At 44.1% G+C, this 20,865-nt stretch overlaps 2 protein-coding genes across 5 annotated transcripts in view; one reads left to right on the forward strand and one right to left on the reverse strand.

Annotated features, from left to right (window-relative positions):
* Nucleotides 1-8,236, forward strand: part of lrrc46 (leucine rich repeat containing 46) — a 10,643-nt gene extending 2,407 nt beyond the window's left edge. For both annotated transcript variants that reach the window (XM_031894387.1, XM_031894388.1), the window contains exons 2-8: nucleotides 1,666-1,744; nucleotides 2,349-2,457; nucleotides 3,199-3,245; nucleotides 4,395-4,504; nucleotides 5,843-5,912; nucleotides 6,074-6,219; nucleotides 7,440-8,236. In XM_031894387.1, coding sequence (XP_031750247.1) covers nucleotides 1,666-1,744; nucleotides 2,349-2,457; nucleotides 3,199-3,245; nucleotides 4,395-4,504; nucleotides 5,843-5,912; nucleotides 6,074-6,219; nucleotides 7,440-8,143 — 1,265 coding nt within the window. In that variant the 3' untranslated portion in view covers nucleotides 8,144-8,236. The remainder of the gene's footprint in view (nucleotides 1-1,665; nucleotides 1,745-2,348; nucleotides 2,458-3,198; nucleotides 3,246-4,394; nucleotides 4,505-5,842; nucleotides 5,913-6,073; nucleotides 6,220-7,439) is intronic.
* On the reverse strand, nucleotides 8,141-17,063 carry scrn2 (secernin 2). Of its 3 annotated transcripts, none has more exons than XM_012952558.3 (8): nucleotides 16,855-17,063; nucleotides 12,259-12,460; nucleotides 11,975-12,156; nucleotides 11,056-11,255; nucleotides 10,568-10,783; nucleotides 10,240-10,405; nucleotides 9,418-9,598; nucleotides 8,141-8,488 (listed from the first exon to the last, which is right to left on the reverse strand). In XM_012952558.3, the coding sequence occupies exons 2-8, from the start codon at nucleotides 12,454-12,456 to the stop codon at nucleotides 8,291-8,293; spliced, it is 1,341 nt and encodes a 446-aa protein (XP_012808012.2). In that variant the 5' UTR covers nucleotides 12,457-12,460; nucleotides 16,855-17,063; the 3' UTR covers nucleotides 8,141-8,290.
* Nucleotides 17,064-20,865: the final 3,802 nt, after the last annotated feature.

Consider the following 20,865-nt stretch of genomic DNA (forward strand, 5'->3'; position numbering starts at 1 on the left):
GTATGTATGTATGTATGTATGTATATCTTTATTTATAAAGTGCTACTTATGTACCCAGCGCTGTACAGTAGAATACATTAATACAAACAGGGGGTTATTAAGATAATAGATAAATACAAAGAATAACAATAAATACAAATAAATACAAGATACAGTTTGTGTCAAAGTGTCAGCCAAGTGAATTGATCTACACCCATTTCCATGCTCCTTTCTATGGAGCCCCCATGCCTTTAGACATTAAAACTTTCCCGACGACCCCTAGTATTCATTTTTATGGTATTTTTTTCTAAGTGTTGTAAAGGGGAATTACAGCCTCCGACCCACAATTTGTTAAAGAGCCCCACCCAACACAGAACCCCTAATATACCTATCCCTGTAATCTGTTCCTTCAAACAGTAGGAATAAATACCATTTTTATATGCTGAAATCCAGCTGCAAAACAGTTTTTCTCTTTCTGCATCATTTGAAATCCTGGCAGGGGAGGAGGGACTAAAACATTAATGTTACAAATTGTAACAATTTCTCCACAGCTTACAGACAGCATGCAGGAACTACATAACCCACAATGCATTGCACTGGGATGTTCCTTTCCTTATTGACATCACGTGTGCAGCAGGGAATTGTGGGATTGGGAGGAGGCAGGCTGAAGGCAGGCTGAGGGACAGGCGCTACTGTTACATTTTATTTGAGTCACAAGTAGCCAACCAGATCAGCAGGGGAACAGGGGGCGGGGCTTAGGGAACTGTTCCAAACCAGATTATTACATTACACATCATGAAAAGGCTGCATATTTTTTAATTAATGTATATTGCAAAGTTGCTTGAAATTATGTTTACTTTTTAAAATGCCGAAGCTGTGTTTGGGTGGAGTTCCCCATTAAGACACATGGTAGATAGGAAATGATAAAGAAAAACACTATTGACAAAGCTTTGCAGTTGGGTAATTTGGGTAGAAATACCCATTTTACATTTTTGAGAATGTTTACGGTTTAAAAACTGATGGCATCAGCTTACTGTTAGGGGGGCTGTAAATCAGAGTGTTGTGTATGTGACTGCTGAAATGTTAGTCATTAAAACTCATATACACAAGGTATGTTTAGTGGTTTCTGCATGCAGCATTATTTGGTAGTTCCTTACCTGTTGGTCATCAAACTGGTTAAAACACCCCTGGCATTCATATTTAAAGTTTTATCATTGTGCCTTGAAGGAAAGGGGAGGTAAATCAGAATAAAGTACATAAATTAAAAAAATAAACACCAGGCCTGCAGTCTAAGCCCGGACTGGCAACTTGTTGATTCTGGCAAATGCCAGGGGGACCTGTAACATGCCATAGGCAGGCAATATTTATTGGTCCCACAGGGGCTGCTTGGGTCTCTGTCTACTAATTAATAGGTTTGCCCACTTTCTGGGTATATAAACCCATTAAGTGGCAGAGTAATATGTTATGGGGAGAGGCAGAGGCACAAGTGCAAGGGGGGTGACAACTTTGTATATGTATGTATGCTTTAACGCATTGGGCGCTATTCCAAGTACCCTGGAATTTGCAGGAAGAAAATGTGCATTGTGGGTAAAACAAAACATGCCGACTTGCATCCAAAATTGCCCTTTCCACTTACATTTCTAGTGCTTTATGGAATAAAACCTTGTGAATGTTGTTGCTTTATAGGTGACACGGAAATCACCATACAGACCATTGCCAGGAGAAACCTGGATCCCTCGTTACAGAATGCAACTGGGCAGAGACTGTAAGTGCCTGAATACACACTGCATTACACCTTATGGGTCTGAGGCCTGATGCTTGGAACATAATCTAATCACAGTGTTCTCCCCAGAAAGAAATATTAGCCAGACAAGAAAAACAAAATTGCTGGGTGGTAAAGAATGAATAATTATGCACCTCAATGGCTGCTCCCACCTCGGCTGCCATAATAAAACACTTTTTACAGAAACAGCTAGAAGTTTGTGTTTGTTCAAATACAGCTTGCAGTCCTTACAGCTTCTGTAAATATCACTCTATTACGGCAAGTATGTTGAGGGGGAGGAGTAGAGCCGGAGGGCAATCGAAAAAATGCCGGACGTTGTGCCTGGCCAATACAAGTTGGGGAGATAATTTAGGATTTTATGTAATAAAAGTTTGCCCAGGAGCAGTAACCCATAGCAACCAATCATCAGGTAGCATTTACTTGTCACCTGTTTAAAATCAAGCATCTTATTGGTTGTTATGGGTTACTGCTCCTGGGCAAATGTAATGCCTTTTATTACATAAGGGATAGCGTCCTACAGAGTCACATTTCTCAGTGAATATGTGTTTTTTACTAAGCCAATCCATGTCAATTATCATTCCTGTAGGGCAGAGGCACTACTTCTCCTACACTCCGTCAGACTGGACCGAGAGAGAATCACCAGGATGAGCAGTCTGGAATGTGTCAGGGAAACACACAGCTTGTACCTGCAAGAGGTAATCTGCCTTAGAAACACACGCAGCCTGTAAGTTGCAGAGTGCGTACCCCCGACAGAGTGCGTACCCCCCGACAGAGTGCGTACCCCCCCGACAGAGTGCGTACCCCCCCGACAGAGTGCGTACCCCCCCCAACAGAGTGCGTACCCTTATCGACAACCCTCACACAGAAGTGCTAAAACACAACCAATATGATAAGCCTGTAGGATGCATAACTGACTACTTACATAACCCACAAAGTCTGTAAAGGTTTTTTTACTAACTTCAAATCGCTATTATGTTACAGAAGGTAACCAAGGCTACATCTACAGAATACACTCTACTTACTACTGCCTCTGTTAATACTATTAAGTTACATACGGTAACCAATATAACAGCCTTGTAATTGGCTGAACATGCAAGATGACCAATTTACCCAACATTCCCCACCTACAGTCTGTAGCCGCTAGGCACGGAATTTATCTAAAAAGGAAGCATCGGCATAAAGTGTCAGAAGTAACCCACACAGGATTGCACAGATCATGTTTGCAAAGTTTAGTTTACTATTCACAGCTCTACAATTTACTCTTCATACAGCTACACATTATGGCCTGACTCTTCTCGTCACTTGCCTGAAAGGCGTATTTTTGATGCTGTTTGAATAGCAAAAGTCAGTCTTTTCAATTCAGATATATTTACAATGTATTGGTCCCATAATGCAGATCCTATTTTACATCATCTCTATTTCCTTTCTGTCATTAGAACCTAATAAAGAAGATCGAGAACTTGGAGCTGCTTAAAAATCTGCGGTAAATTCTCAAATTTGTCATATAGTATCTGAATACATGATCCCACACCCAAATAAAAGCAGTTTATACTAGATAAATAAGTGTTTGTGTATGGAACAGCCGTTGCATTTGGTTAAAGCACTCTTAAGGTCCCCACACACGGGCCGATTGTAGCTGCCGATATCGTTCCCTTGGACCAATTTGTGTAGGGGCAGAAACGACGGCCATACCCGACCGATATCTGGCCGGAAATTGGCCAGATATCGATCAGGCAGGTTAAAAGATTTAGTCGGATCCGGGACCGCATCGGCTCGTTGATGTGGTCCCTGTACCGACTGCCCCATTGCCCCATTGCCGTAAAACGATCAAATTAGTCTACATGTTCCCCCGATATCGCCCACCCGTAGGTGGGGATATCGGGTGAAGATCCACTCACTTGGTGACATCGCTAAGTGAGCGAATCTTCACGTGTATGGGGACCTTTACACTCATCAATATGTGTCTAATAAGTGATAGCCATCTGTAAATCAGCAGAGTATGCCACAGCTTTCTCTTCACTTGCATAAGATACTTAGGGCCCGATTCACTAAAGTCCGAAATAAGGAGTGCTATTTATAGCATGCGTTAAAAATCTTATCACTTCTTATTTTTCGCTCGATTCACTAAAAGGACACTTGTCATAATTAAGAAGCGATGTTCTTGGCGTTATTTATCTTGCGACGACATATTTTCAAGCAATATATTACGCAGCGCACAACATATTACGCAGCACATTGCTTGAAAATATGTCGTCGCAAGATAAATAACGCCAAGAACATCGCTTCTTAATTATGACAAGTGTCCTTTTAGTGAATCGAGCGAAAAATAAGAAGTGATAAGATTTTTAACGCATGCTATAAATAGCACTCCTTATTTCGGACTTTAGTGAATCGGGCCCTTAGTGCCATATATTTATGGAAACTGCACCGAGGGCTGTGTAATTCCTGTCTGGCGAATTGTGATGCGCTCTAGTTTCACCCTTTGGTAAATATGCAGTTAGTGTGGGAAGTGCAGATCAGCTCTAAATAAATAGTAAATACAGCTGCTTGGGTTAAAAGACTGAAAAATATTGGAAACCTTTTAAGTATTTTGTGAGTAGAATTCACACCCTAATAAGATTTTCTCTGACAGGTTCCTGAGTCTGTCAGGGAACAGGATTGAAGAAGTGACAAATCTGCATTCCCTGCTGAACTTGCAGTTCCTGGACCTGTCCCACAATCTGATACAGAGAGTGAATGAAGGTGAGGGGAAATGCAGGCACGCTGTATTTATAAAAATGACAAATATAAGCTGTATATCATATCAGAAGAACAGAAAGATAGTGGGGCTTATTTATAAACACAGGGCAAATTTGCATCTGGGCAGTAACCCATAGCAACCATTGAGCCTTTTTCAACTAGCTGAGGGTAGAACAATGAAAGCAAACATCTGATTGGTTGTCATGAGTTACTGCCCAGGTGCAAATTTCTATTTTGGTGATTAAAATGCCAGTTCTCCTATTACTATAACATGTTATTTGTACAGGTATAGGGCCTGTAATTCAGAATGCACAGGACCTGGGGTTTACCGAATAAGGGATCATTCCATAATTTAGATCCCCAGACCTTGAGTCTACTGAACATGAATTAAACCAAATAGGACTGTTTTGCCTTGAATAAGGATAATAATAATAATATAAATTATATCTTAGTTGGGATCAAGTACAGGTACTGTTTTATTATTACAGAGAAAAGGGGATCATTTAACCATTAAATAAACCCAATAGGGCTGTTCTGCCCCCAATAAGGGGTAATTATATCTTAGTTGGGATCAAGTACAGGTACTGTTTTATTATTACAGAGAAAAGGGAATCATTTAACCATGAAATAAACCCAATAGGGCTGTTCTGCCCCCAATAAGGGGTAATTATATCTTAGTTGGGATCAAGTACAGGTACTGTTTTATTATTACAGAGAAAAGGGAATTATTTAACCATTAAATAAACCCAATAGGACTGTTCTGCCCCCAATAAGGGGTAATTATATCTTAGTTGGGATCAAGTACAGGTACTGTTTTATTATTACAGAGAAAATGGAATCATTTAACCATTAAATAAACCCAATAGGGCTGTTCTGCCCCCAATAAGGGGTAATTATATCTTAGTTGGGATCAAGTACAGGTACTGTTTTATTATTACAGAGAAAATGGAATCATTTAACCATTAAATAAACCCAATAGGGCTGTTCTGCCCCCAATAAGGGTTAATTATATCTTAGTTGGGATCAAGTACAGGTACTTTTGTATTATTACAGAGAAAAAGGAAAGAATTTTAAAAGAATATATCATTATTTGAGTAATATGGAGTCAATGGAAGATGGCCTTTCTGTATTTCGGAGCATTCTGGATAACGGATCCTTCTGGATAGTACCTTTTTTAAAACTATTAGAACAGTGCCAAGGACTGCCAAAATACTTGCTGAACTTTCAAGAGAACAGACTGATAAACGCCCGCTTTGTAGGCGATCATAATCTGTAAGCACGGTCATAATGTGGCCTGCGTGGCTTTAATGTCTTTACTTTATCTGTCCTCTTATGGAACAGGAGAACTGCCACCAAAACTACTTGCCTTGGATCTGAGAGAAAATGGCTGTACTCATGCACCAGATTACAGGTAACAGTTTGCTCTAGGGTGACAGGCCATACAGTGGTTTTCTATATCAACACACAAATGCATGCAATAATACTAGCAGAGACGCACAAGTTATTGACCTCAGTGTCGCTCATATATATATATATATATAATGCGATGATTGTGTATCACTCTTTTCTCAGGCAGAAGGTGATGACAGCCCTGCCTCTCCTGCAGGAGTTGGATGGAGAAATTGTGAGTGTCAAGCAGAGCCAGGAATTCTATGTAGAACTTGAGGAAGAGGATGAATCTGATGCTGATGACCCCAGCCTATCATATACAGACTCAGGTAATATTTAACATGACAGAAACATCCGTGGTATTACCGCTTTACTTACCTTTCACACATGCAATACACAATACTGTGTGCTTATGTAGAAAAGTTGCATAAAAAGGTAATTTTTTTTTAAGACATAATTGATTCTAGAGATTGAACGGAAACCATGATACTCTGATAAACCATTTCCCACCCCCCTTAGGTTCACAGTGTAACCCTCAGCTTGTTCAATTGTGAAGTGGTGGGACTTACTCTGCTTTCCAGAAAATGTATGCACCCACCACCCACTGTGGTGAGGGAGGGGTTGTATGACTGTGTGAGCCTAAAGGGGGGCAGTGTGAAAGGGATCCTATGAGTAACTATCATGGTTTCCTTTCAATCTGTGGCTTCAGGTATGTCTGTATACAAAATAAATGTACTACATAAGCCCAACTGAATGTGCTCATGTCAAAAAGAAGGGTATATTCTGCAGCTCTCCAGTTTAGAATTTAAATAGTTATGATTGCTATAGTTATGTGATTGTTAGGGTCTTACTTTCCCATGCAAACAGTGGTTTGAATGACAGACTGAAAGAAGTACAGTACAGAAGAAGAGTCTGATAAGTCAGCCAGATAACCGGTGAACATTCTCTCCAAAGCCTTGCAATCATTCTATATATTCTTAATAACAGGTGTAAAGGAGTATTTCCCTGAAGCCTGTAGATAGTAATTCATTATGCCTCGGTACAGCAAGTAGTATAGGGTCTCTGACTTGTAAATGAAATACTAAAACTGATAAATAAGACCTTCTTTGATCAATAAATATATGTAGAAGCAAAGTGATGTCCAGAAAATTCAGCTGAATTATATTTTTTATATTTTGACACTTTAATAATCCAAATGAACAGCAATGTGCAGTGGTTTAGATTACTTTTATTTTGATGTCTCTCGCTGAGATCTGTATAAAAAGCATCAAAACAACTGCACGTTGCTATTTATGTGAGTGCCCTTTGGATTATGATTTATTGGCATCATACATTCCTAATAGAGCACCACTTACTAAATAGAGCACCACTTACATGTACACACAGGTATATGGCTACATGCATGGACTTGTGTTTCTATTTTGACACTTTACATTCTCTAAGCCAAACTGCCTCCCAGTTTCCCTATAATAATATAATGTTTCCCTATAATAATAATGTTTCCTTATAATAATATTAAGTGTGATATCTGACCTAATTTCATTTTCAGGCAGTCTCTCGTCTGTGCGCCAAGACATACTGGAACGATCACAGCACAGGAAAGAGAGAGCACTGAAAGAACACAGAGAGCGCTTAGAGGAAGTGATTGAGGATAAAGATTTCCTTGCCTTATCTGAACAAATCCCAGGAGTAAATGTGTTATCGGAACATAGCTCATCCACTGCGGAACCCCAAGGCTCTGCCTCGTGCCTGACTGGCATGAAAAACACTAAACCTGAAGCTATATATGAGGAAAACTCTCTAAATAATGGATCAACAGAGAACGGTCTTTCAGCTTTAGCTAAAACAGGCCAAGATGTCCGCCTAAATCATAAAACCTCTAAAAACAATGACCAAGTCTTGGTTAAGAAATCCACCAGCCAGGCTCGTGCTGCCACATTACGTCCTCCATGTAGCACAGGGCAGGGTTCAAGGCCTGATGAAGGAAAGTCTAAATCAGTTCCCAGTAGCATAAAACCTCCAAAACTGCCAGCCTCTGCCCCCTCCCCAAAACTGCCTGCAGGTTCTTCTAGCTCAGGTAAACCACACGGTATAAGTGTTCCCTCATCTGCAAATAAGAGACTGGTGACAAATGTCCCCTCCTCTAGCAAAGCAAGAACCGTATCCAGTGCGGTGCCGTCACAGTCCACGCGGAAACCCCCCACAAACCAACCGAAAACTAGGCTTAATCACAGCGCAGGACAAAAAAAGTGACACCAATATTTTTATTATTGAATAAGTTATTAGTCGTTGTTGATTGCTTGACTTGATTGATAATTAAACTTGATTATTGTCTTTTTATTGCTACTAAAGAGACTTGTATTATTGCACAGGGGAAAATCTAACATTGCCGGGGGGGGGTTATACTTCTGTGTGGGTGCATTGCTTTTCTCCAATTCCTTTGTATAACTCCAGCTCCTTCTCTACACAGATCAGGAACATATCCGACCCACCCACAGGGTCAGCTGAATCGCTTGGGTCCAAAATTGTATCAACCCAATGGAGATTTTCATCCTCTAGCTTTAGCTGCTTTTTTCTTAGTGTTTCTTCCGCTTCCTGCTTTAGGAAAGATAGTTTTAGCAGGTGATTAAATAATTAGGAAAGCAGTGGGGTCAGGTAGGCAGCAGCTAAAATATACTATGTCCCCTTCATTAAATGATAGACTTTATAGCATGAACTGAGGCATGTTACCTTCTATTACTTTACTTCAAAGAGTTCTGTGTTGAGCTTACAGTCTTCTTTCCAAAATGGAAATGGATGTTGTTTAAACTTACATAGATTTCTGTTGCTAGGGAAGTCCTACATAATACAGAACTATAGAATATATATATATAATATAATATGTAGCCAAGCTATGGACAAAATTTGTTAAAGAGCCCCACACAACACAGAAATCCTTAATATACTCATCACTGTAATCTGTTCCTTCAAAAGTAGGAATAAATACCATTTTTATATGCTGAAATCCAGCTGCAAATTAGTTCTGCATCAATTGAAATCCTGGCAGGGGAGGAGGGACTAAAACATTGATGTTACAAATTGTAACAACTTCTCCACAGCTTACAGACAGCATGCAGGAACTACATAACCCACAATGCATTGCACTGTGATGTTACGTAACTTATTGACACGTGTGCAGCAGGGGATTGTGGGATTGGGGGTATGCAGGCTGAAGGCAGGCTGAGGGACAGGCGACTACTGTTACAGTTTATTTGAGTCACAAAGTTGACAGCCAGATCAGCAGGGGAACAGGGGCGGGGCTTAGAGAACTGTTCCAAACCAGATTATTACATTAAAAAATCATGAAAAGGCTGCATATTTTTTAACTGATGTATATTGCAAAGTTGCTTGAAATTATGTTTATTATGAGTTGTGTTGGAGTTCCCCTTTAATTTACAAAATCTACAATAGATACACATTTTCTATAGGTAAAAGCTAAAGGTCACATGTGTTACAATTTACTAATGGCAATTTATTTCCTTTTGTACCTTATTGGCTTTACAAGCCTCTAGAGCTCCCTGGTGCTGTCTGTAAAGGTCGTGTCTGCGATCGACTTGGGTCTGGAACCTAGGAATCTGCTGGGTAGGGTCGTGCTCCCCAAAACTAGGCGACAACACCCAGGGCACTTGTGTCACATGTGGGCCAAAAATAAAGGGCTTGTACACTGACCTAGGAAATAAAGGACACAATAAGTTTACAGTAGGAAGGTTCAGGGAGAGCAGGGCTGAGAGGAATTTACATGTATTCTGTATTCAGGGCCGCCATCAGAAATCACGGGGCCCCTCACAACAAAATTTTCTAGGCCCCCCTCCTCTCACGCCCTGCCCCCCCTCCTCCCACACCCTGCCCCTCCGATCAGTACAAAGGACACACAGACACTGGTAGCCAGCATCCTCCAGTTACCCCCCCCCAGCGTCCTTCCCACTATCCTCCAGCTCCCACCTCCCCAAGCATCCTCCGGCTCCTCCCCCTGCTCCCACCAGCATCCTCCAGCTCCCCCCTCTTGATGTGCCATGGCTCCCCCCTGCATCTGCACAGCTCCCCCCCAGCATCCTCCTGCGGCTCCAGCCCCCACCCCAGCGACTTCCTCCAGCCCCCCCAGCAACTTCCTCCAGCTCCCCCCCCAGCAACTTCCTCCAGCTCCCCCCCCCCAGCAACTTCCTCCAGCTCCCCCCCCACCAGCGATTTCTTCCAGCCCCCTCCACCAGCGATTTCCTCTGGCTCCCCTGCGGCTTCCTCCAGTGACTTCCAGGACAAGTGTCCCCCCTGTGCCCCCCTGATGGCGGCCCTGTCTGTAATTATCTCTTTACCTGGACGGGTCTGGAGTGGCAGTCAGCAGATGAATACACGGTACATCGGGTGAACGTGGTAGAACAGACACCATGCTGGCCGTGGTACGGAAGCCACCAGAGTCCATGCAGATACCACTTTTCTTGTCACGCAAAATATTCAGCATAGACTTGACTGTTATGTGCCCTGAGGAGGGAACGGATATAGGAAGACATGGTGTGACATTAGGAAGTGTTACCACTTACATTCTTTTGTTCATGTTCTACTTCCCCTCCATTTCTTCTGGGTCACAGACACTATTTCACTGCTAATAGCTTTTCATCCAAACCTTTCAACCATTTTTTTCACCTGCTTGCATACGGAGCAGTTCCTGCCCAGCCCCATATCGCAATTTGGCTGCTTCCATGCGTACAGGCTGCTTCTCCAAAGAATACACCGCTGAGAAGTTAAAGTCCCCTTGGCCGTCCCACCATCCCTGCTGTAAGGCATGTGAGCGGAGCTGGGGGTGTTCCCTCCAGGGGCAAACTGATATACTCAGCTGGTTGGACAAGTTCCGCGCCCCCTCTGTGAGTTGAGACATGAAACATTAAGAGGTAAAACAAAACATCCAGCATTATTATTATTAACGTTTATGTATAAAGCGCCAACATATCCCGCAGCGCTGTACAATAAGTGGGTTACATACATTGGACATACAGAGTAACATATAAAACAATCAATAACCGATACAAGAGGTGAAGAGAGCCCTGCCCAAAAGAGCTTACAATCTACAAGGAATTTGATTTTGTACATAAAGCAATGTTGTGTATATTATGGGGGCGGCTTTGTTTACTCACCAACAATTCTCTCCGCTGCCCAGTAGGGCCCCGCAGTCTCTAGAACATAAGCCTCTGAGCGATCGCACAGCAAGAACGTATTGTGATATATGAGGGGTTCTGGATCTTCCCTGCAGCTGCCTCCCTGCCCATACCGGCCCAAAAGATCAGTAATAACTTGCACAGCTTGCTGAGCCGAGGGCGCACGCTCTAGAGCTAGCCTAGGGAGATGGATAAAATGGCACTAAATAGGAATGCTGTTATGGAAAAACACATTTTTTCAAAACCCATCAGTTATTAGAGCTTCTCCAGCAGAATCCTGCATTGTAATCTGTTTTTTTTTATATTTAATTTGGAAATTTCACATGGGGCTAGCCATATTCTTCATTTCCCAGGGTGCCACAGCCATGTGACCTGTGCTCTGATAAACTTCAGTCACACTTTACTGCTGCGCTGCAAGTTGGAGTGATATCCCCCCCCCCCTTCCAGCAGCCGATCAGCAGAACAATGGGAAGGGAGCAAGATAGCAGCTCCCAGTAGGTATCAGAATAGCACTCAATAGTAAGAAATCCAAGTCCGGCTTGGGACTCCTCCAGTTACATGGGAGTAGGAGAAACAATAGGTTAGCTGAAAGCAGTTCTAATGTGTAGCGCTGGCTGAAAGCTCAGACTCAGGCACAATGCACTGAGATGGTGCCTACACACCAATATTACAGCTACAAATACATTTGTTGGTTCATGAATAAAAGTTTAAATGGCAGAGGGAATTATTTGCTATGTAAACAGTGTCATTTAGAAATAAAAAGTGCCCCATGGCAGAATCCATTTAAAGACACGGTGTTATTTGCTAAAATAGACAAAGCAATGGCTGATGGATCTGACAAGGCTTAGGAACACAATGTCCAGTTTAAAGACACGGAATAAAATGAATGGAGCCTTACCTGACTAGGTCCATGCCCAGCAAAGCCTCACCCTCTGTCACTGGCTCCTTGGTCCACACTGCTTCATTCCCTATACAGACACCCTTCTCATTAGCCCCCATCTCTGCGCCCCAGAGCCAGGCGGGGCGACTCAGCAGAACTGCAAGGGTCTCGGCCACCTGCTCCACCTCTATGTACGTGCACTAATTGGGAATAACAGGCAGCCATCAAACTGGATCTATAGCCATATTCCGCAGGGCCCCCCTTTTACACGGGTACTTAGATGCCAGTTAAGAAGAGCTCACCTTCAGCTTTGATCCCGGTGGATGAGATCCTGCTGGACGGAACACAATCTCCTGGACCTCATCGCGGGGTCGGTCTGAGTTCTTACCAAATAGAACAACAGAAGCAAGAGAGGCCGGCGGAAGGGAGACAAAGCAGTCACAGGAGCTGGGTGGCACAGAGCTGGGTGGCACGGAGCTGGGTGGCACGGAGCTGGACATGCTGCTTGGGGCATATAAGGGGTATCTGTCAGAATCCCACGTACATAGTATCAAATCTCATATAATTTCCTATCACTCCAATTTTGGCAGCAATGCATACAATATGGTGGTTCATAAAGTTTCTAATGGAGTTTTTAACCTACAAAAGGTACAACTTCCACCAGTCCACCACAATTACTGGCAGTCAGGGTTAATTTCCCTTTAAAATACACACCCACTGAAACCTGTTACAATTGTATCATTTGGAGCCCATGGTTTCTGAACCAGGACGTGCTGTTGGAGCACTGGGGGTACAAGGTGCAGCAGTAGAAGCATACAGCCAGAATATGAATAAATACAGGACCTCCAGCCATTAGCTCCCAGCATATTTAAGCCTTTTATGAGAAAAAGCCCTGCCATGCATACAACTTAGAATATTTCTCTTTTTCTTTAAGGAGGGAGAAGCTGTAAACGTTCCATCAGTTGAATGCGTAAGTAGAAGTGATTTACATTAAAATAATAGAATCTAATCCCAATGTAGCATGTGAGTGGGGAAAGGGAATTCACAGGTCAGCCCTGATCTCAGCTTGGCCACAAAGGGGGTGGCTCTGTATTCTTTTATGGGATCAGAAAAGGCCCCATGTCGGCCTGGGTGCAGATTCAGTGAGTGGATGTGGGGCGAAAATGCATATTGATGGGTTTCTGTAAATTAATTTCATGTGTCTGCACCCAGGCCAACTCAGTGGCTCTAGTTGCAGACACACAAGTAAGCGAATACCAGTAGAATATCAGCCCTGTGTAGCCTTATAGATATTGTCAGTACCTGTACTTGATCCCAACTAAGATATAATTACCCTTTATTGGGGCAGAACAGCCCTATTGGGTTTATTTAATGGTTAAATGATTCTCTTTTCTCTGTAATAATAAAACAGTACCTGTACTTGATCCCAACTAAGATATAATTACCCCTTATTGGGGGCAGAACAGCCCTATTGGGTTTATTTAATGGTTAAATGATTCCCTTTTCTCTGTAATAATAAAACAGTACCTGTACTTGATCCCAACTAAGATATAATTACCCCTTATTGGGGGCAGAACAGCCCTATTGGGTTTATTTAATGGTTAAATGATTCCCTTTTCTCTGTAATAATAAAACAGTACCTGTACTTGATCCCAACTAAGATATAATTACCCCTTATTGGGGGCAGAACAGCCCTATTGGGTTTATTTCATGGTTAAACGATTCCCTTTTCTCTGTAATAATAAAACAGTACCTGTACTTGATCCCAACTAAGATATAATTACCCCTTATTGGGGCAGAACAGCCCTATTGGGTTTATTTCATGGTTAAACGATTCCCTTATCTCTGTAATAATAAAACAGTACCTGTACTTGATCCCAACTAAGATATAATTACCCCTTATTGGGGCAGAACAGCCCTATTGGGTTTATTTAATGGTTAAATGATTCCCTTTTCTCTGTAATAATAAAACAGTACCTGTACTTGATCCCAACTAAGATATAATTACCCCTTATTGGGGGCAGAACAGCCCTATTAGGTTTATTTAATGGTTAAATTATTCCCTTTTCTCTGTAATAATAAAACAGTACCTGTACTTGATCCCAACTAAGATATAATTACCCCTTATTGGGGGCAGAACAGCCCTATTAGGTTTATTTAATGGTTAAATTATTCCCTTTTCTCTGTAATAATAAAACAGTATCTGTACTTGATCCCAACTAAGATATAATTACCCCTTATTGGGGCAGAACAGCCCTATTGGGTTTATTTAATGGTTAAATGATTCCCTTTTCTCTGTAATAATAAAACAGTACCTGTACTTGATCCCAACTAAGATATAATTACCCCTTATTGGGGGCAGAACAGCCCTATCGGGTTTAATTATGTTTTATTGATTTTTTAACAGGCTTATTGTATGGAGATCCAAATTACAGAAAAAACCCTTATCCGGAATACCCTGGGTCCCGAGCATTATGGATAATGGGTCCGATACCTGTAATTGCTTTATATCACCTATTGTTGTTTTATAGAAGAATTCATTATTATTAATTATAGTAGGGCGTGATTAAGATGATTTCATTTCGCTAAGTTATAACCAACGCCCTACGGAATTAATCAGACCATCAGTGCAGGTTCTAGAGAACACACTACTGAGCCCAATCTGTAGGATCTAATAGAAAGACAACTGATCTCCTTAATGAGCTTTAGAGTTGGACCTTCTGCTCTACACAGTATAATGTCCAGCAAGTGGGGAGAAGACTCAGGTGTAGAACAGGCCATAGTTTGGGTAAAAGGGGGGCTTGAATATGTGTTCAAATGTGTTAGTTAGTTAGTATAATAAAGTACAGAAAATGGACAATCAGAATATTAACCAGAGATGTGGCAGCATAAAAACTATAGAAAATGAATACTCAGCATATTAACCCCTGCCATGCCAGTATAATTACTACAGATAATGTATAATCTGCACATTAACCACAGATGAGCCAGTATAATCACTAAATAAAACTGATAACAGGCATTTTAACTGCAGACATGCCAGTATGATTACTACAAAAAGAGGACAATCTGCATATTAACCCCAAACATGCCAATATAATTACTACAGATAATGGATAATCGGGGTTTATGGGGGGAGAGGGTGCCCTTCAGTCAGTGGATAACCGGTTCTGCCTGCCACAGATCCCATTTTAAGGTCTATTTTACAGTTAAATTAGCAACTCACTGAATAGAATGCGGTTGCAGGGGATTAGGGGATGAAACCAATATCCAAAATAATACACAGATTAAAGAACAATAAGATATAAAGTTCCTATCTCTTTTAACCTTTCTTCTCTTGTTATTTAATCAGCATTAGATACCATGTTTATCTGGGTACAGGGTTGGACTGGGCTGCTGGGATACCGGGAAAAAACCAGGTGGGCCCTGGCGGCCCAGACCCGACCCTTGCTGGCGCTCCCCCGGCCGACCATTCGTTCCTTGACACGTCAAACTTCTACGTGCTCAGTGGAGGACGTTGGGTGGGGAACCCTGCGGGGGGTTAGGGAGGCTCAGAGAGGGCCCCCGCGGGGGTTAGGGAGGCTCAGAGAGGGCCCCTGCGGGGGTTAGGGAGGCTCAGAGAGGGCCCCTGCGGTGGTTAGGGAGGCTCAGCGAGGGCCCCTGCGGGGTTAGGGAGGCTCAGCGAGGGCCCCTGCGGGGTTAGGGAGGCTCAGCGAGGGCCCCTGCAGGGGGTTAGGGAGGCTCAGAGAGGGCCCCTGAGGGGGTTAGGGAGGCTCAGCGAGGGCCCCTGCGGGGGGTTAGGGAGGCTCAGAGAGGGCCCCTGAGGGGGTTAGGGAGGCTCAGCGAGGGCCCCTGCGGGGATAGGGAGGCTCAGCGAGGGCCCCTGCGGGGGGTTAGGGAGGCTCAGTGAGGGACCCTGCGGGGGGTTAGGGAGGCTCAGCGAGGGCCCCTGCGGGGATAGGGAGGCTCAGCGAGGGCCCCTGCGCGGTTAGGGAGGCTCAGCGAGGGCCCCTGCAGAGGGGTAGGGAAGGCTCAGCGAGGGCCCCTGCGGGGATAGGGAGGCTCAGCGAGGGCCCCTGCAGAGGGGTAGGGAAGGCTCAGCGAGGGCCCCTGCAGAGGGGTAGGGAAGGCTCAGCGAGGGCCCCTGCGGGGATAGGGAGGCTCAGCGAGGGCCCCTGCAGAGGGGTAGGGAAGGCTCAGCGAGGGCCCCTGCGGGGATAGGGAGGCTCAGCGAGGGCCCCTGCAGAGGGGTAGGGAAGGCTCAGCGAGGGCCCCTGCAGAGGGGTAGGGAAGGCTCAGCGAGGGCCCCTGCGGGGATAGGGAGGCTCAGCGAGGGCCCCTGCAGAGGGGTAGGGAAGGCTCAGCGAGGGCCCCTGCGGGGATAGGGAGGCTCAGCGAGGGCCCCTGCGCGGTTAGGGAGGCTCAGCAAGGGACCCTGCGGGGGGTTAGGGAGGCTCATCGAGGGCCCCTGCGCGGTTAGGGAGGCTCAGCAAGGGACCCTGCGGGGGGTTAGGGAGGCTCAGCGAGGGCCCCTGCAGAGGGGTAGGGAAGACTCAGCGAGGGCCCCCGCGGGGGGGTAGGGAAGGCTCAGCAGGGGCCCCTGCGAGGGGAGTGACAAGGGCACCTGCAGGGCAGCAGCCCGGTGGGCCCTGCACCCCCCCAGTCTGACCCTGGCAGGGTAACAGCCCTCAGTGCTACATATATGCAATGTGACTCCCCTGCACTCTCCCCTCCCCAATGCAGCACTCTAGTTGGGGGCAAATACAGGTGTAAGTACAGTAAGTCTGGGGAGATTTGAGTTTGCAGGGTGGGGGGGGGGGAGGCTCAAGCATTATAACAGCCGTGGAAATAATTCTCCAAACAACCCTTTTGCCAAGTGGAGAAGGTTCAGCACTCACTTTAGCAGGGGCCACAGTTCAGCAAGTCACACGGGGGGCAGAATGACACAGGAGCAACACAGCAGCTCTGCTTATCGGGTCACTATTCCCCACAGGGGCAGGATACACTTTAGAGGCAGGAATGAGAATGTCAGCCTCCTCTGCCTGCTGTTCTGCCAGCATGGAAAGCCTCTGACTAACTGGTGATGTCACAGCCATGTGACCAAGGGAGAGAGGCGTGTCCTGCCGAAGAAAGGTCCCTCCCACCTCATAGCACCATACAGGGTTGCCAGATTTATTTTTCCAAACCAGCCAAAGTCAGTTCTGAAACCAGCCCAAAACTAGCCAAAAGCCACTTTGACAGTAGCCCAAAATAGCCCAATATGCTTAATGAAAAAAATGTCTAAAAAACCTGCCTTTTTAAAGCATATAATCACTACCCATACCCTGCGCCCCCTCTCCAGTTACTGGCATTACTGTTTCCCTGCCGTCTGTGCCCAGTCCATACAGGTTATAGTAGTAGTGCTGCTTCAGGTTCAGTACAGTGGAATAGAAAAGGGAGCTTCTGTCTATAATTGCATGCTGGGTATTGTAGTTTTATTTTAAGCTTAGCTGTAGGATAATAGTAAGATACAAACTACATTACCCAGCATGCACTGGGAAAGGCATGTCAGAGGGAAAAAACTTTGGCTAGTTTCAAAACTACAAAACTGCCAAGGCTCCAAAAACTAGCCCAAATTCGCACCTTGGTGGGTTTGTGCTTTGGAAACCCGTCTGGGCTTTAAATTAGTAGCCCAATTTGGTGGAAAACCGGCCACCCTGGCACCATGTGACAGCCCCAGGAAAGGTGGCGGTGGTGCAGCTGGCTGCTTACAGATGGGAGAGGGAGATTTGAATTGTGGTGGTGCGGAGTTATTACTGTGATTGTATTCTGCTGTGCTCTTTCAGTTTTTAAAATTAGTTGCTTTTTGGCACCCCCTCGTAACTAGGCTTGCCACCCCACCCCTTTAATACTGCTCACATATTGAATCCACATCCTGCGTGGCTAATTAGCAATTTATTTAGATGCTGCAGACTGAACTGATTTATGTGCAGCCACGCATTATTGCTAACTAGCCATGCACTATATAGCCAGTATTAAAGGGATGAAGGGGCAACGCTACTGGCAACCTGTGGGACACTGCCACCTGTGGCAAGTTTCTCAGCTTGCCGCATTGCAGGAGCGCCCCCTGGTGTCAGAAGTGATATCACCCCCACAGCAAAAAATGTGTGCAATCTGCCAAAACAGACACCCTCATTATGATCAATTGATTGGCCTGGGGGCCAGTTGATCATATCAGCCTGACTTTGGCCCAACATATGGGTGGACAAAGATCTATGCCATGGCTAGCATTAGGGTGAAGACACACAGAGCTACTAGTAGCAGCTACTTGTCGTGGCTACTAAAACAGACAATGCTGATCATTTACTGATAATTGTCTCTACGTGTGTTTTAGCAGAGGCAATTCTCATTACTGTCTATGGCAGGGTATTTTCTGGCATTTAGTAGCCATGAAAAAGTAGCTGCTACTAGTAGCTCAGTGTGTCTTCACCCTTACTCTCGACACTAATCTAGACACTAGTCTACAGTGTATGAGGGGAAGTTACAATTACAGACAGACCTACTTAGGGCATTTTTACTTGTCTTTCAGTTCTCTTTGCTGTTCACCTACCATTCTGACTGCCTGGTTACTAGAGTAGTTAAACCCAAGAAACAATATAGAAGTTACAATTCCATGTATAAAAGGTAGACAACAAAAAAGTAAATAAACAAATTAAAAAAACTGACTAATTGCAAACTGACCACTGCCTACACTATACTAAAAGTTAATTTCAAGGTGAACTTGACTCATAACTTATATAGATTTGTTTTTAATTATAGATAAACATATAAACTGGGAGTATAAACCCTGTGGCCCATATTTCCGGTTCCTCCATCACATACAGCTTTAACGTAATTATACAATTGTGATAGACAAAATGATATATTGTATGCTGTGCCTCATTATGTGCATGTATCAGCAACCTTAGGGCAGCAGCCAGTCCTGAGTTTGATTCCAACCTAGGCATTAGGCAATGTTTTCCTCCAAGCACTACAGTTTCCTCCCATGTTTCAGTAATGTACAGCCGGGATCATTTGTTCCTGATACTGATACCAGCCGAGCCCTGGGACTGTATTACAAATGTACTTGCTGGTAAATATGTAATATCCTAATGTTCCACCCCTGATCTGCCCCAATTCCTGTATAAACCTGCCTTCTTTGCATTAAATATCCAGAATATCCACAATCCCCACCTCCACATCATTGCCTGCCCCTTCACTTTATTACCCCAACCCCTTTAGGCCATCACCACCACTACCACCACTAATTCCCCTATGCAAAGTATATAGGGTTATATGGAGAAATAGGAGGAGCTATAGGGAGGGGTATATGGAGCAACAGGAGGAGTTATAGGGAGGGGAATATGGAGCAATAGGAGGAGTTATAGGGAGGGTTATATGGAGCAATAGGGAGGGTTATATGGAGCAATGGGAGGAGTTATAGGGAGGGTTATATGGAGCAATAGGAGGAGTTATAGGGAGGATTATATGAAGCAATAGGAGGAGTTATAGGGAGGGTTATATGGAGCAATAGGAGGAGTTATAGGGAGGGTTATATGGAGCAATGGGAGGAGTTATAGGGAGGGTTATATGGAGCAATAGGGGGAGTTATAGGGAGGGGTATATGGGGCAATAGGAGGAGTTATAGGGAAGGTTATATGGAGCAATAGGAGGAGTTATAGGGAGGGTTATATGGAGCAATAGGAGGAGTTATAGGGAGGGTTGTATGGAGCAATAGGGGGAGTTATAGGGAGGGGTATATGGGGCAATAAGAGGAGTTATAGGGAGGGATATATGGGGCAATAGGAGGAGTTATAGGGAGGGTTATATGGAGCATTAGGAGGAGTTATAGGGAGGGGTATATGGGGCAATAAGAGGAGTTATAGGGAGGGTTATATGGAGCAATAGGAGGAGTTATAGGGAGGGTTATATGGAGCAATAGGGGGAGTTATAGGGAGGGTTATATGGAGCAATAGGGGGAGTTATAGGGAGGGGTATATGGGGCAATAAGAGGAGTTATAGGGAGGGTTATATGGAGCAATAGGAGCAGTTATAGGGAGGGTTATATGGAGCAATAGGGGGAGTTATAGGGAGGGTTATATGGAGCAATAGGAGCAGTTATAGGGAGGGTTATATGGAGCAATAGGGGGAATTATAGGGAGGGATATATGGGGCAATAGGAGGAGTTATAGGGAGGGTTATATGGAGCAATAGGAGGAGTTATATGGAGGGTTATATGGAGCAATAGGAGGAGTTTTAGGGAGGGTTATATGGAGCAATAGGAGGAGCTATAGGGAGGGTTATATGGAGAAATAGGAGGAGCTATAGGGATGGTTATATGGAGAAATAGGAGGAGTTATAGGGAGGATTATATGGAGCAATAGGAGGAGTTATAGGGAGGGTTATATGGAGCAATAGGAGGAGTTATAGGGAGGGTTATATGGAGCAATGGGAGGAGTTATAGGGAGGGTTATATGGAGCAATAGGGGGAGTTATAGGGAGGGTTATATGGAGCAATAGGAGGAGTTATATGGAGGGTTATATGGAGCAATAGGAGGAGTTTTAGGGAGGGTTATATGGAGCAATAGGAGGAGCTATAGGGAGGGTTATATGGAGAAATAGGAGGAGCTATAGGGATGGTTATATGGAGAAATAGGAGGAGTTATAGGGAGGGTTATATGGAGCAATAGGAGGTGTTTTAGGGAGGATTATAAGGAGCAATAGGAGGAGTTATAGGGAGGGTTATATGGAGCAATAGGGGGGTTATAGGGAGGATTATATGGAGCAATAGGAGGAGTTATAGGGACAGTTATATGGAGCAATAGGAGGAGTTATAGGGAGGGTTATATGGAGCAATAGGGGGAATTATAGGGAGGGTTATATGGAGCAAT

Source organism: Xenopus tropicalis, chromosome 10 (genome assembly GCF_000004195.4).
Source record: "Xenopus tropicalis strain Nigerian chromosome 10, UCB_Xtro_10.0, whole genome shotgun sequence".
In the NCBI taxonomy this organism is placed as follows: Eukaryota; Metazoa; Chordata; class Amphibia; order Anura; family Pipidae; genus Xenopus; species Xenopus tropicalis.

What these genes read in the sequence shown, in the direction of transcription:
- scrn2 (XM_012952558.3), bottom strand. Translation starts at nt 12,456, where the DNA reads ATGTCCAGCTCCGTGCCACCCAGCTCCGTGCCACCCAGCTCTGTGCCA. An exon ending in CTGGGCATGGACCTAGTCAG is followed by an intron (nt 11,256 to 11,974) that starts GTAAGGCTCCAT and finishes CCATCTCCCTAG; the next exon opens with GCTAGCTCTAGAGCGTGCGC. An exon ending in AGGCTTGTAAAGCCAATAAG is followed by an intron (nt 8,489 to 9,417) that starts GTACAAAAGGAA and finishes TCTTTCCTAAAG; the next exon opens with CAGGAAGCGGAAGAAACACT.